Source organism: Drosophila mauritiana, chromosome 2R, assembly GCF_004382145.1.
Source record: "Drosophila mauritiana strain mau12 chromosome 2R, ASM438214v1, whole genome shotgun sequence".
In the NCBI taxonomy this organism is placed as follows: Eukaryota; Metazoa; Arthropoda; class Insecta; order Diptera; family Drosophilidae; genus Drosophila; species Drosophila mauritiana.
In genome coordinates, this window is record NC_046668.1 from 9,320,130 (window position 1) to 9,336,917 (window position 16,788).

The following is a 16,788-nucleotide window of genomic DNA, read 5'->3' on the forward strand; positions in this document are numbered from 1 at the left end:
TTTATTCTTAAGAACCGCGAACTGAAACATTTTCCCATTTGATTGTAAATTATATTCACCATTAATAGTTACTAAAATTGATTTGTACAAATCTCCCAATTCTAAAATAAGTATAGAAACACAAATTTGTACTTGAATATTTATTAAATCGTTTTTATTTGTTGTATGTACATTTACAATCTTGACACTTCGAAAACAATTGTACACTCGCAATGTTTTACATACACTTGGGTGTGAATATGATTAAATTTCTACACGTTTACATTCATATGGATCTGTAATCTCGGCAGACTCTAAAGATTATACATAAACAAGGTCTTCGAAACATATACGATACTAATATGTAATAATAGTTAGCCTAGATAGTAAAATCAATCTCTTCTACCAATTAAAAGCTTGCAAAATATCAACTTAAAGTAAATCAAATGTTTCGAATATCAGGCTCCTTGCTACGCGTAATTATACTCACAGTCCTTACAGTTTTCTTGACTCTCAATTAATAGATGTAATTTAGTTTATTTCAAAACATTTCTCGACATGCACAGAACAAATTCGAATCGAAGCCTAGTAGCTTTTAATAGTAAGCGATACTCTGAACAGACTAAAAATAAGTATAATCTAGTCACTTTTTGAAGATCGGTATATAGTTATTGCCTATCGAGTTTTTCGGGCACCGGACCCGAGCAGGTCGCTATTGTCTTTGGATGACCTCGCCAGTCCGGCGCCCTCAACTTTGATTTCATTTGCGATTCTTTACAGGTTTTAAGCTAACGATTATAATGATAATTTGATTATTTTTTGCCTCCCAGTTGGCTTTATTTGCTTGAAGGAGAGCGCATCACTAGACAAAAGCACTTGGATTGCAGCTAGGCTAGGTACAGTCTGGTCGGCGGAGTATTTAGGTTAGCCCAAATAAGTAATCCATTACTTTAGCGCCTCCTTGGCCCTCTGCTCCCACTCGGCGCGTCTCTGGTGGATTCCCTTGAACTCGCCCACGGTGGCTGATCTCTCGATGGGTTTACTGGGCGCTACTGCTGCTGGTGCTGCTGCTGCAGATGTTGCAGTTGGTGCTGCAACAGGTGTTGCTGCCGCTGCTGCCGGAGACGTTGGAGTAGTTGCTGTCGGGTTGGCCTGCTTCAGTTGCAGGGAAAACCTTTCAGCAGCGGGCCTTGCACTCCCATTACCATTGCTGATATTGTTATTCAGGCTATTGCGGCCCTGATTGCTGGTCTTAATGGGGGGCAGGTAGTTGACCACCTTTGGTGGCACCTTCTGTTGCTGCTGATGGTTATTGTTATTATTGTTGAGATTGCGGAAGTCTGCAACCGAATTGCGATTGGTGCTGGGGTGATGGGTCGCCTGGGGCTCGCTCTTGGGCGCCAGTTTGTCCAGCTTCTCCTCGCTGTTCGACTGGTTCTCCTTGTCGCTATCCACGCTCTGACCTCCGCCGCCACTGGGCGACAGCTTCTTGCTGTTGGTCACTGGAGCGGCTGGTTGTACCTGTGGCACAGTCACAACGTCGTCATCCTTCACTTTAAGTGAACGGCGGGCAAAGACCTTCATCAGCTCGGGTGTGGGATCGTCCTTGGAGGGACTGGGATTGCCGTTGCAGCTAGCAAAGGATTTCTTGCGCAACACCACGGGATTGGAGGTGGGTGAAGTGTTGCCATTGACCTCGAATATTTCGGGAGAGGTGGGAGTAACCGGAGTGACTGGAATGGCGGGCGTTGCTGGAATCACCGAAGGAGTGGGTGGAGCAGTGTTTTCTGACTTGGTAATGGACTTCCTGCGCTGCTCCACTGACTTCGTTCGCTCTTCGCTAAGGAATAACCGCTTGCGATCCTCCAGAGAAAGGCGATTGCTCTTCACTGGCTCCTTCGGGCTGACTGTATCCTTGGCATCTTTAACTTCCTTTACGTTCTTGGGAGCACTGGGAATACTTTTCGAAAACCCATTGCTTTTAGGCGTGCTTGGTGTAGTGGCTGGAGTAACTGGAGTGGCTAATCCTTCACTACTACTTCCATAGCTATTCCTCATACTAGTGGCACTAACGGATTTCAATTGCCTGCTCAAGCTGGGCTCCAGTGTCGTCGGCCTGATAGCCGGGCTTAGAGGCTTCGGCTGAAGGTGCTCCACAATCTCGATTCCCGCCAGATTCTCGCCGCTGTTCCGTCGGAAGCTGAGATCATCGTTGCTCTGACTCCGCTCCGTGGGCGACTTAAAGTTCTTGGCTAGCACCAAGTGATTGGTCTTGTTGTGCAGACGCGCCTGGTCCACGCGATTCAGCTGGATCTTCATGAACTCCGGCTCACCAGTATTCTCCACGTTGCTGGAATTCCGGCGACTGCTGTTGGAGGAACCCTGCCCTTTGGCCGGGGTGGTGGGTGGACTGTTCGAGAGCTTGGCACTCTTGGTCAACGGACTTGCCGGGCTGGGACTTGGGTTCGCCGCAGGAGCTGTCATCTTTGCTCCCAAGTCAAGTAGCTTGGGTCGTTGTTTGGTCGGAGTAGTTTGCTCCTTGGGCAGCTTATCAGCCACATTACCGGACTTCCTTAGAACGTTCACCAGAGGGGATTTCACGATAAGGTCAATGTTCTCCTCGATCTTGGAGATATCAGCTGAACCCGGACTACTCACTATAAGCTTTGTGGGGGTGGCCTTTTGCGGTGAGATTTTCGCAGAAGATGGCAACTGGCCCGTGGATTCAGCTCGGGCCTGCAGCAACTTGTTGTCGTTGATCTCGAATCCCAGTGACACACACTTGGCGTTGGGGGAAATCGGTGAACAGGGCGATTGTGGCGTCTGCTTGTAGTAGGCAGGCACGCGAAAACTTAGCGACAGATCCGGCAAGCTCGGCATATTGTTGTGCACGGCCGTGGAGTCCACAGCCTCGTCCTCATAATTTCGGAAGCTGCGGGACTTTTCAACCGTCTTGCGCTGCTTCTCCTCGTAGTACAGGGGCGAGGGCTCATCCGTGCTGGTCTCCAACGAGTTGGAGGAGCTGGAGTGCTGGCCCACTGAGTCACTGGATCGGGATAGCTTCTGCTGGAAGGCACTCAAGCCCACAATCCTTGGTTTCCTCTCGAAATGCGTTGAGGTCTCCACTTTGTTCTGCTGTTCCCGCACCAAAGTGGTGGACTGGAAGGTGTCGTTGCCCCGCGAGCTCTTCGACAACAAGTTGGTCACATCGTTGCCCGAGGTTATCTTCTCCAGCGGAGCAGCTCCCAGTTCCTTGGGCATGTATCGCTGCCTGGCGGCAGGACCTGATTTCGGCTTTAATGCCGTGGGTGGATGTGGATGCACACCGTAGTTACTGACCATGGCGTTTAATCCGTGCTTGCCCTCGTTGTGAATCTCCCGCTTGATTGTTTGTCGCGTCTCCTGGATGTGCTGCTCGTGCGACGTGGCACTGCGTGACTTGTCCGGCACTTGAACGGCATCCCGAGCAGCGGCCTCCAAGCAGGAGGTTGAGATCTGCAGCTTCTTGGCCACACTCTGGCTGGAATCCGTATCCTCGACTCCGTCGTTGGCCCTGGCTATAGATCTCTTGGAGTTCCGGTGGATCAGACGGCGCAGGAATCCACCCTCGTTCTCCTTCTCCCGCTCGTTGGCCAGGAAGTCGTCCCCATCCGTGGAAGACTCTCCGCGATTCTCCAGCAAAGCGTTGCTCTTGCTGGTCAGACCTCGAAGTCCGAAAATCTGAGATGTCGTGGAGGACGAGCTTGTGGTCTTTGTGGTGCTGGTAATGGTGGAGCTCTGCTCGATTGTATTGGTTCGCTTGGTCGTCACCGAGCTGGCGGCGTTAGCCTGGACCGGTGGTGCAATGGCAGTTAGAGTCTTCGGTGGCAAAGAGCGCGTCTTGATCTTGAGATCGGCTTCTAAAAATTGGTAATAAAGAGATTAGTTTAGATTAGAAGCGGACATAATATATTTCCAATTTCTTACCATGGACAGCTCTTAGTCCAGGGCTAATCTTAAGCACATCCTCATTGGCCTCCGGAATGGAAGTCTGAAAGATAATAATGATATCTAAACGTTTAATATACAAATATGAACTAATTTTCCCATGCTCCATGTGGTCGCCATGTTATATCCACTTACCTCCAATGTCATCCGGTGCTGCCTGGTGGGTCCTTTCTTTTTCACAGGCCTGATGGCCATTTTGTGCTTGGCCGCCGCATGGGAAAGACGATGACGTTCTCCGCCCACGGCGTCCACGTCGTCCTCGTGATGTGATCGCAGTATATCCGAGCCCATCGAGATCGATGAACTGGTGGAAACGCGCGAGTGATGACGGTATTGATGGGAGCTCTGGCTGTCCTCCGTCTCCACTTCGGCACTATTGACACTGTGCAAGCTGAGTGAAGACACCTCGCTCTGGTGACCCCGTGACTGGTGACCCACTCCGGAGGTATTTCGACTGCTGGTTCCACCCCCTGCCCTCCGTTGCGGAGAAGCCGGGCTGCGGGGCAGACCCAAATCCTCGTCAGAGGCATCTGGCCTGTTGCGACGCTTGCGCAGGACATCCGTGAGTTCCGCCTGAAATGGATATTTTTTAAAGATGTTATTCGGGTTATATGGGCATATAGTGAGTGGTTCATGGTTTCATTTCTGTTGGGTTACCCAGCTTTTCCAGCGGAAAACGAAACGAGCCCGCAGACAACTGCGTCCCAGGCGACTTTCGCCCATGGAAGAGCCGCCCAGCTTCATCTTGAAGGGATTCTGCTTAAAGTCGATCATTTGGTGGGCCTCACAGCGCGGACGAGACTACAAATGACTGATGGATGGGTAATCCCCGATTAAGCTGGGCAACTGTGGCTACCAAAGAAGCCTGCGATTCCAAAAAGATTGCAAAAATACCTCACGAATTCTTACCGCAAACGAAAGCTGGAAGGGATTGGACTGCGCCCTGAGAGAACCCGCACCTCCGGCTACCATTGTGACGTTAATATGACTATGAATATATCTCTGCCTATGAGGATCACGCGATCTCAAAGATTTCACTTTCAACTCGAGCAGCGGCAACTGACGACACCCAAGTGCAATGTGCAACTGAAGATTTCGATGCAGATGCATCTCGAGAGTGAAATGAAAATGAAACGAAAATGGGAATGGGATCGGTATGGAAATGGCAATGGCGTCGCATTTGCTTTTTACCTACACGAACACAATTGGTGCAGGGCAGGCACAGAAGATCTGTTTATTGTCAGCTCTCGACCGGATTTCAAGGGTACGACTCGAGGGACTCGAACTCTGTCCACAGAGTAAACACAACGAGTCCGAAAACGAAAAAGAATCCCTCCTCCAACTCCGGAATTCCCGCCTTTTCGTGACCCATGTTGTTCCATCTATCAGTGTTTGCGGCGCGTGACGTCGCCATCTGTCTGTTGGACTCATTTCTGGTGGGGATGCTATTTTTGGGAGCTCGTTGCTCGAGGATAAAGTGCTGGGCTGGTTCAGGTTAAAGACCTCGCCCATCAATTCTAGCTAAACAATTGCAATTGGGGATTCGGGGGCGAGTTCAATGTTCTGCAAGATGATAAATCGTGGCGCCTGCATCCCTAAGTACATATATATGAGGAATACCTCATTCAAAAGATATTCTACATTTATAATTAAGTTATTATTAGGATAACTTTATCCTATTAATATAGTGAATCCACACTTAATGAAAACACAGTTTTACATAACCTTTCACAGCTGCTTCAATTCCGCGAAATTCGCGGTGCTTCGTGTATCCTGCAGGTAGTTGTCCTGCGTACCTTAACCCATTTTCCACCTGAGCTACCTGCACCGGATGGCCACTTCTAAGCCAAGTTCCACTTCGCCTTTGAGTAGGAAAATCGCGGAGCGGACTCGAGCAGTCGTCACGTTCACTGATTTATTGGCCCACTTGGCGAGTGGGCCAACTCACGTTGGAGGAGGAGATAGCGGGGGGAACCGGTCGCTAGTGGATAGTCGGCTCCCAACATGGCCACACACAAACGCCAACATTGATTACCGCAATCCGACAGAGGGGCTCTTTTCGTCCAGAGAACGGGCACAACAGTTGGCCAAGTGGGAGGCACACGGCAATCGCTTTGAATTAAATGCAATTGCATCATTGCGCCGTCCGAGTTGCATTTCAAATGCGGCTCAAACAAATGGCCGCCATCTGCAAGTGGGATAAATGCTGCAAAGTGTGCACATTTACCACTGGTAGCCCCGATCGGCAAATGGTTAACGTGATTTGACCCTGACTTCGGCCATAATCTTTAATATTTATGTAGACCAATTGCAATTGCACGGGGCATTTAATTTTATTGGTACATACAAATAGCGCATGTGGGTAAAATCAAGGCAATGGGTTTATTACCGGGCTTTTATAGCTCAAAGAACTGCATTTTGCTTGTACTTTCCAGATAATAAATGTCTAAGAAAAGAGAATGAGTAGTTCCGACACAGTAATTTATAAATGTTTGTCTTGAAAGTGATGCATACTCTAAATTCACCTAAATCATAAAAGCTGCATCTACTTTAATGCTTTCTAAATATGATTGATTTACTTAGTTAGCTTTACTTTGTCCAAGCTAGGCTTGGCTTTCTCCCAGTGAGCACTGAAGAACCCTTCTCCAAAACTCTCACCCAAGTCTGCTCCGCCGGCTGCCTCACATCACATCACATCACAACGCCACATCAAATCAAATCGCCTCGAATCAATTTCTCCTCGGCTGTCAACCCAAGTGGCGGAAAGTGGGGCCATGGAGTTGGCCAGTAGAAGTGGCCAGCCGATATGGACGTGGGCCGCATTTTTTCGCCAACTCCAGAATGCGCCCATCGGCGTGCGAAGAAATGCAATTAAAATCCCAACGCGGATGCGTCGAGGACGATTAGACATGGTACATGGGAACCAGAGTGTGCTCCTAATGGATGCGGAAATCGGTGCGCTAGGCAAATTCAGCAGTGGATGATGGATTACGTAATGTCTGGGAGTGAGGCCCACCAGACGGGAAGTGCCACAGATCTCGTATGTCGCTGCAAACGAATGTAGGCCGAAAATGAAAAATCAAGTGTCGGGAAGCTGGGCAGGAGTGCTTTGGAGTTGGTCAATTAGCGCAGATCGTGTGAAATGTTTCCCCCCTCAATCCGAATCCAAATCCAACATCCCCATCCCCATCCCCATTCACATCCAAGTCCAAGTCCGATGACGGCCAAGCTCGCTCCCAGGCGATTTTAATGCGTGTTACCGTGTTACCATATCACTGTCATTCCAAGTCGTCCGGACTAAATGCTCGCCCCGCTCCACCAGCCATCATCGGATGGCCGCCTGCAAATTGCTCCACTGCATTGTCATTTAGTCTTTCCATTATGGCCATCGTGCAGATGTTTTTCTCTTTCTATTTATCCGCAATTAATTCATCAAACTGGTTGCATGGCTCTGACTCTGGGATCACATCTGCACATTGCTTGGTAAATATTTATAGACCTAAGCTCGTTTTCCGACCTGCTCTTCAGCTTTTCAAGAGAAAAGTCGCCAAGTCAACTCAACTCGACTGACTGGAGGATTAGCAGGGAGCCACAGGACAGAATGGTCTTAGAAAATGTGTATACTGGAGAAGGAACGAGGAAGACTTCTAGATTTCTATACCCACCTTCCCAGGAGTGCAATCAACGGATTTTTTGAAGGGAACGAAGATAAAGAACTTTACTTTCAATATTGCCTTTAAGATTGTACTACCAATTGGCAAAAATCTAGCTAATCTTCTATCCTTGAATAATTCGAATTTAAAGTTCAATCATCTATCCAGCACTAGGGACTTCCGCCTGTCTAACCAATTAATCCGACAACCTAGGAATCGCAGTTCTTTCAATCTCCACCACAGTTACCCAGTTGGACCGTTAAATCGCAGGTTCAGTAACTTTTTCACTTGGCTAGAGTCCAGGAATCTCGAGGATCGTGGACATAGCGCGGATCGGAGTCGGTTTCGAAATAGTAATCGGCGTCGGGGAAACGTGGAAATCGTGTGTCTTCACTGGCTAAAGTCTCGATGCAAACTGATTTAGCGGAAAACTTGCAGGAGTTCAATAGCATAGAAACAGAAAGAAATGCGATTTATTTGCTAACCAGGTTGGCAAATAAGCTGGGAGCCCGCGGAGTGAAAAGCGGGTAGCTGGAGGAGCACTGGCCAAGTGGAAAAAAGTGGAATAACAAGAAGCGGCCAAGCGACCATCGGGCTGGCAACTCGTTTGTCCAGAAACCGAAGAAGCAATAGAAGTAACAGCCGACTGCCGGGAGAAGAAGCCGCAAATTGCCACGCGCTGCCAGTGGAGGAAAATCGCCGGGAAAAGCGGGAGTTCCAGGGGGGGAAAAGTGGCGGGCGGGTGATGGAGCGACTTACTGCATGGGTGCACAGAAAGAAAATATTGGGTCGTCTATAAAGAAGCCATAGTGAACAACTGAAGTGTAAAGTAAATGTATAAACAATTAATCTATATTGGGAAACATTTGTTGAACTAAGAACTAAAAATCTATTTAAATCGCTAAATGCTAAATTGATTCGTTGACAGCACAGATTTTAATTTCTTTAAATTTATACTTGCTTAAATATATTTCTTTCAGTGCAGTATCTAACATTGGTTTCTGTTTCCAGTTGCAACTTGCAAGACGCGTGCGTTGGCTATAGTTTTTCTTTTTTCACTCAAAAAATGAAGAGAAAAACGCTCAACCGACTTATGCATTAATGTTGATAATGACGTTCGCAATGATGTTTTAGTCTATTAGATAACCATCTTAGCCAGACTATTTTATTTTGGACTTTCATTTGGCACAAGTTTCAAGTCGATTTAATTAGTTTAGTTTGCAATTGTTTTGGAAGTTGCTAAATAGTTTTATCAACGATGAAATCTTATATGGGAAATAAACCCAAGCCAATGGAGCACCCATTTTTGGTATTTATTTAACACATACCCATGGGAAAAACACTCAATTAATAGATTTTCTGAATCGAAGATAACTCAGCTAATCAAAGTGGTGACAAAGTTGTGTTTTTTCCCCACCAATCTCGAAAAATGGTGAGTCAATGGACTCTAGAGAAGATTTGGTCATCACAATGCAGATACGAGTGCCAACAAAGCCAGCAATTGACTTTGATTAAAATCAATTTAGATTGATTGCAGCTCAAGTGTTCAGATAACAAAAACATTAAGCGGATTCCCCCAGTGACCCGAGGTCCGTGAACTTTGTTCAATGAAAAAAAAAAGTAAAATCACTTCCTATTGGCAAAGTAAAAGCCATAAATTTGTTTTAAAATGAGCCAAAAGAATCTGATTTCACTGGGAATTTGGACATAAAAAGGTATAGATTCCTTCCATACGTACATACATTAAATGCATACTAAATGTTTAAATAACTCACCTTGAGTACAATGGATAGACTGCTGGCTGTGGCCGATTCGGAGAAGACGCTGTCATGTGACTGGGACAGGGTATCCCGAGAGTAATCCCTGAAATCAGAGATTGAACTACCGCTGCAACTGCGAACTGGAGATGAACTCACCCGTCCACATCCAGAAGGCGACCTTCGCTGAGGCTTCGCTGGCTGTCGGAGATGTCAGCGGCGCCACCAGCTCCGGATCCTGATACTGATCCCAAGCCTAGGCTGGACTCCAGTTCCTGCGAGGAGTCACCCACGCTGCGAAGATGGCGCTGTTGGATTCTCTGCTCGGCAAAGTAGCTGCTCCGGTTAAGGACAAGTGAATCGGGGAAGACGGCCACGCCGCCATGCTGTCGCTGGGCCTGGTACATGGCTTCCTGCGGGGATTGCGACTGCGCTTGGGTATCGTGTTGGACTGCAACCTGGCTGTGGTCCTGTTTGCTGGCCCGCTTTTTGCCCAGGAGCACACTTAGCAGCTCATCGCGATGCGAGCCGTACGATTTGGACTTGGGCAGCGATTGCGTCTGGTAGTTCTCCTTCAGCTGCTGGGGATTCAGAGGAGATCCTGGTGGCGATGCGATCCCGCTGCGCAGATTCTTCTCACTGCTGCTGCTGGTGGCGGGCGGTGGCAAGGTGTTGCAGGATCCGGCTCCTGGCGACTGACAGGATGCAGGACTGTCCGCTGAGCTATTGATCGTACGTCGCCGGAAGATGCGCCGCAGGTTGCGAAGCGGATGGAAACGACGACGCTTCTGCTGCTGTTGCTGCTGATTTGGATGCTCTGGAAAGACCAAGAAATATGCTTAATATAAGAACATTTTTTTTTTAATTTTTTTATTCGAAATATAAGTGATGGCAGCTTTCCAGACGCTTGCTGGTGCAATTGTCTCCAATCATACGCAATGTATTTAACTTTTATAGTTAGGTTACGGAAATTTTTCAATAAATAATTGAAACATATTTATATTAGAATTTTAAAATATTTTATTTTTAAAGATTTCAAGTATGGCAATGTATTCAATGCTTCCGCTTTGATTGACACGCGGGCATAAATATTCCGGAGTGGGAGCAAAATCGCTTGGGGATTAGGTTTTCACACTCAGGCGAAGGGAATTAAATTACCAGCGATGGGAATTGCGTTATCACGGAATCTTATGCTTCCTCCCTTTCAGTAAATTCAATTTGATAAAGGATTTCCATTAAAGAGATGACAAAATACACTTTGCAATCAGTACTTCCGGTAAAATAACCCAAACAGTTCGTAGTAACTTCCGAGGAAGTGGTCAACTTCCTAGTTTACTCAGCACAGTTGAGCCTATCGATTGTTAATAGAATTCTTCTGTCATTCATCAGAAGTTAAGACCCCAAATACAAAATAAAAAAAAACTAAATGAGCGATAAGAAGTAAACAATAAGCGAGGGAAAACGCAGCGAATGGTACCAAAAACATGACCATAAATAGGCAAAAGTTGAAGAACTCTCAATTGGTGGAAGTTCCTAGTCGAGAGTGAGAGGGAAATACGCAGGGATTAGGAGAGCGACAGGGATGGCTTCTTATCGTCGATAAGAACGATTGGACACCACGTGAAAAACCGGGTATAGAAGCTTACTAGACAAGGTCATATCGTATCTCAAGTTTGCGCGATACACACAATTTGCAATACATAGAACAATTGCATACGAAAATCCGAAAACGAAAAAAGGGTTATAAAAAACGCTTATCAATCGATTTGAGTTATCTTAAATAGCTTTTATAGGTTTTTTCTTTACTTGGATGTCTGTAGACGCAAAATGTTTGCACAATTTAGATGGCCGATAAGGCAGGTGAAAGAAAAAGAACTTTTTCTTATCGATCATAAAGAAATGATTACTTTTTGCAGGTACACAAAGTAGTTAGTATATACCCATGCATCAGAGCTAAGTGAAGTGTAAATACTAAGAATTAGTTGGGATTTCATATATGGGTTCATAATCGAATCGATATGCATTTCCACGACTGCTGACCTCAATATTCGCAAAGCGTACTGATAAGCTCCACATCAGTCATCTCCGAATATTTAACATCTCCTAAAGTGATTCACTCTTTTTGTGTGTCATTACCAGAAATGAAAGTTTCGAAAACAAATACCCATCTTTCTCAGTGGAAAGTCTGCATACCAGCGGAGGTAAGTGCATATATTAATTAGAGAAAAGAATGCCGCCGAACGGAAGTACAAGAATTTCGAAAAATAAAATCAAAATAAAACGAACTCTGCCAAGAAAGCTTCGACCCCTCTAATCAAAAAAAACTGTCACGTTTTGGGGCCAAGACACGCGAGCAAAAGATACTATATATATGCATACAATATATACAAAATGTATATGTATTTGAATTTGTTTATGGGCAAACACATGTGTATTCATGGGTACGACTACTGACTTTATTTATGTTTTTTCGCTGATGGCTCGATTTTAATGATTAATTTCACCTGCGTTGGGGCTGGTCATCATCGCTTGATTAGTCATGGAAAAAGAAGTAGAATTTATTCGAGGGGCACAAGGACTCCCGGTGGCAAGTCATTCTATTTATTGCCCCTTGGGGTGTCTGGCTGTCTGCCCCAGTTCGTCTCCAAAATTGCTTTGGGGACCGGCGGCTAATGGAATTTTAACCGAACAAAGGCGGGCATTACCGCCCCATTTAGCAAGTGAAAATTGTTTATTTATGGAATGCCTAATTGGGTCAGCAGTCAGTCGAGAATGGAATTACTTCTGCAACACGCTGAAGTTCTTTAATTAATTAACCAACTTTTCAATTGAAAAGTTTCTATCTGGCTCATGACTGTGATTCACTTTATGAGGCAATCCCGATTACATCAGCATTGTGGATACATTACGAGTATCTCAAATTTATCCTAAAGTCTATTGAGCACCCATATTGTTCAACTTGGCTTTGCCCGCCGCTGTCATCGGTTTGGGTTTCGCTTTTTCTGCGAATGTGGGCGAAATCTTGGCGTCATTGTCATCTTTGGCATCTTGGCATGGCTTTGGTAATTCATCAAAAGCGATTTTCGTCTTTTCAATTTGGCAATCGGATGGCGGATGGATGCCTTGGGTATTAATGTTAGCACTAATAGCGACTTGCCCACGTGGGATTTTTTGGAGGTGTTCAAGTGACACCGATTGCCATTCGATTCTGAATTTGCAATTCCAAAAAGGTTTGGCTGTGGGTTCGTTATTTATTAATTAATCATTGGCAAAAGCAATCGACTTGCCACACACACACTCAACATGCAAATTGTGCAAATCAACTTTTTAGCCGATTGCAGTAATTGGAGACCTTTTTTTGCCAGTTTTTCTTGAGCATTTTGTAGCCAGCGGATGTGAGCTCGACCAGCTCCAGCTCTTGGGATTGTTGTATTGGGTAAGGTCAAGTGGGCCACGCCCACATCGCACACGGCCGCCCCTTGGGAACACCCCATGTGGGCAGCTTAGCCGCTTAACAAGTGCTGAGTTCACTTGCGTGGAATAAAAATAGCAAACCAACGCGGAGAACGAGAATCGAGCCCCAAAGAGATAGACAAAAGCTCCAAGAATTGCACAACTTGCTAGCAGCAAAATAAAATAAAATTAAATGAAAAGAAATAAAATAAAATAAAATGAAAAAAAATAGAAACGAGTCTCGAGGCCTTCAAATGTTGGCGCTACTCGTGTGCATATAGTAAATTGCAACGCTGTAAACCTCGAGAATTGAATGTTATGCCGATGGATTTAGCCAAGGTTCGTTGATTTTGTTGGTCAAAGAGTTCAACAGGCGTATGATTAATTACATCAACACTGCGAATAATCGCATAGCTTTCAATCAATTGCTGCGTAATTGTTTCACACAAAAAACGCTGAGATAAAGCTGCATTTGCGGCTATATAGATTAGGCATAATGGCCAATAATTATAAATAACTTGATCGTAGAGCTATCAAAGATTGTCAAAGAAATGGAAATTGCCACAAAAGTAATAGCCTTCGATTATTTTAGTTACGTAGTTCTTAAAATTTTATAATCAACTAAGAAAAAAGAATGAAATTTAGAGGCAATAAGTGCCAGGCCTAAAAACTTTCATTCTCGTTCTTTATAAATCATATCTTGTTGCTAAAAAGATGGGTTACTAAATCAATAGATGTACTTAGTCAGATAGATATATAGCGCTATATATCGCATGGCCTGATTAATAAGTACTTGCTAATGAGAAAGTCAACTTCATTTTTCTAATAATCCTACTGACTTGAGTGTAATGTGCTAAGAAATGTATTTGAGTACATTTTTATTTAAAGATCGAATGCCAATCAGAACGTATTCCAGCGAAGACCTATCGCCAATCTGTGGCCCAAAAGACGACGACTGCAATCAGTCGTCTGCGTGCCAATGGCCAATGGCTTGGCTTATCAGTTTTAACCAGGCCGAAATGTAGTGCTTTTTACTTGAGGTGTTCGCACTCGAACGCGACAAATCACAACGACAACAGCAAATTGATTACACAACTCATGTGGCACTTCAATTAGAGGCGTCGTCCAATTGGCCCAATCCCCCGGCAGCTGCTCGTAACGAGGTTTCTTCGAGGAGAGATGGGAGATTGAACCCAAAACAAACCATCATCATCGCTTGATAAGCTCCAAACTGATGTCAACTTATATAATGGCCCATGGTTTTATGAGTCGATTGTGTAAATAGGTTTAAACTATATGCTCATCGGGCGTTTTAATTGGGCTATATAAATTAAATGATTGGAAATGCATATTCAAAACAAACAGGGTTCAGTATTAACAGAATTTTACAAAATTGCACCCTTCTAGTTCAAAAAAATGCACAAAAACACAATACGTTTTATTACCTGTTTAAATATGTATCATAAAGCCCAAAATAGCGCCAGATGTTTTATTCAACTGCACAATTCCCGCGAATTGTTTACTTTACTGATTGTTGCCTATTGTAAACAAGCTTGTTTTTTTAGTTAGAAGAATATGGCATGTATCTTTAGGCATAAGTATCTGCTTTAGTTGAACTTCACTTAGCGGCACACACAAGTTTGCACTTAGTTCGATGACTCGATATGTATGTTTTCCAGATATTATTGATTAAACTTTGTTGACTTTTGTAGCTCTTGTATCTTTCGGATTCGGATTGATCGCTCGCAGATTGCGAATGGCAAATTGCGAGTTGGGATTACGAATTCGATTGAATATTGCGATTGCATTCAGCGACAATTCAATTAGTGCAATAACCGGCGCGTTCGGCAGCGAAATTGCTCACCTGTTCAGGTGGAGCGGAGCGCACAGAATGAATTGAATCAATGGGGGACAGCGCGAAAGACAGCCATGGAAATCGAAATAACAGACCCCCCAACGCCATACAATACAAGCAAATGATACTCACTTCTCTCGGGAACTGAAATTGAAATCTACGAAAAACGAAACGAAGCGAAAAGCCGAACAGAAACGGAAAAAAAAACGTACTCAACTGAACTCGGCTAAAATGAATCGAATCGAGTCATCGACAGCGGCGGGATTGGGCTTATTGGCCGCGTTGTGTTGCCAATTCGGACTGATTAGCGTTTCTTGGCTCACTGCAGGTGTCTGCCAGCCGTCTGAGCGGCTAACAGCGCTGTTAGCAGCACAACAGCACAGTGGGCCATAAACGCGATTTAACGAGCCTAATCAAAAAATCAAACCCCATGTATGTTTACTACTTCCGCGAGCTGTTCAAAAAATATATTTATTACCGCTCTTATATTACCAATCACTGTGTTATGCAATCATAGTTAATGAGACTAGATGCAATAGCTACAAAGATACAATTAATAATGATTTTCTAATTCTATCAAACATTATGCTTAAAAGAGCATCTGTTTTTCATCAAACTTATAAATATAATTTTAAGATTATATGACTAATTTACATTTGAGAATGCTGTATTATTTTTGAATAAAGCAATAACATTTAACAACGTTGTTAATTATATTTAAACATTAAAATAAACTTAAATAAAAACCACAAAGACGTTCTGTCATTACTTGAATAATTTGAGCTTAAATATGCTGAGTTCTTGAAGGTAACTAATATATTAAATGCGTTTTTACCCACTGTCCATCGATCCATTTATTCATGTTGAGACTTACACAGGTGAATAATATGTGTGCTGTCCGTTATTGTTTATGTCGTTTCTTTGTGGGAGTTGTCATAACGACCACGGTTGGGGTGACCCCAAATGGATAAAGCTTCCTATTCCCATTACGAGTCCGCTGGCAGAACCAACCTATGAGGTTGTATTCGCTATTCGCTGTGCATTTGCATTAGCCGTAGAAAGTTGGGGGCGTTAATTAGCACGTGTAGGCAGTAATACCCACAATTATATAAACATTATCCAGTTATTCAGTTGTCGGTGGCTATATGAGGGCTAGCCCAACGAAAACAAATAGACAAAGACCAGTTCACATGTGAACCGAAGTATATAGATTCGTGCAGTAGCAGCCATGTGGATGTGGCTCAATCTGAATATGTATTACAGCCACTTTTATCTCTGGCTCATTGTATCTGCATCTGTATTTGATTCAGGGGGAGTTGGCGTCGACAAACCGAAAGCCCAAAACAACCCACTAATTATGCACATACGAAACAGCCAACAAACCAGCACATGAACTCTATTACATCTCTGTGCGTACCGAACCGTCTGCCCAAGTCGCATATACCCTCACCGCGTATAGGGTGTTTACAATAACATGGCTTTGTTGGGTATGCAACACACACACTTTCCTAACTACCAAGCGATCTGGATCTGCAAAAGGGGTTCACGTCTGTGAACTTTGCAAACCGATCGCAACAATGATACTTCTCTTAGTTTTCAAGGAAGAGCACAGGCCCAATCTCGTTCCATATGATCGATGGCATTACTCTGGCTAGTGATGCAATCAAGGCCAAGTAAAATGAATTCATTGTAAGTTAACAAACTATATAACATATAAAACTCAATACTAGATTTCCATGAGAAATATTTCGCGAATAGTTTGCCAAAAAGGTAAATATTAATATCAAATATATAATATTTAGTATCAAAACCAAATATTACCTACTACAAAGGAATTTTTTCTTGGCCAAGGACCCTATTGATGTCTTTTTTCATGGCGTGGAATATACTGGCTTTTCCCAAACAAGGTCAACAGATATTCAAAGCCCGTAAAACATCCATAAAGCCATGGCTAAAACCTGCCCAACTGCAATCAACCCTCGGGGATGCCAATCAAACCTTTGGCAATCAGCGAGAACCTTTTTCGCAACCCGTGTCCTGGGGGATTTTCCCGAAATGATGAACACGTGAAGGAGAAATCCTCAATACTGTAAGCGATTCCCGG

General features: G+C 44.4%; 1 protein-coding gene across 6 annotated transcripts in view; it reads right to left on the minus strand.

Moving 5' to 3' along the window:
• Positions 1–496: 496 nt before the first annotated feature.
• LOC117135552 (proteoglycan 4) overlaps positions 497–16,788 on the minus strand; it is a 35,070-nt gene continuing 18,778 nt past the window's right edge. For 3 of the 6 annotated variants that reach the window (XM_033295848.1, XM_033295847.1, XM_033295846.1), the window contains 5 exons: positions 9,536–10,193; positions 9,395–9,482; positions 4,102–4,539; positions 3,946–4,009; positions 497–3,878 (listed from right to left, as the gene is read on the minus strand). In XM_033295848.1, coding sequence (XP_033151739.1) covers positions 925–3,878; positions 3,946–4,009; positions 4,102–4,539; positions 9,395–9,482; positions 9,536–10,193 — 4,202 coding nt within the window. In that variant the 3' untranslated portion in view covers positions 497–924. Of the gene's footprint in view, positions 3,879–3,945; positions 4,010–4,101; positions 4,540–4,623; positions 4,778–4,875; positions 5,647–7,866; positions 8,025–9,394; positions 9,483–9,535; positions 10,194–16,788 lie in introns of those variants that run through there. The other 3 variants (XM_033295851.1, XM_033295850.1, XM_033295849.1) reach the window with 3 other exon arrangements.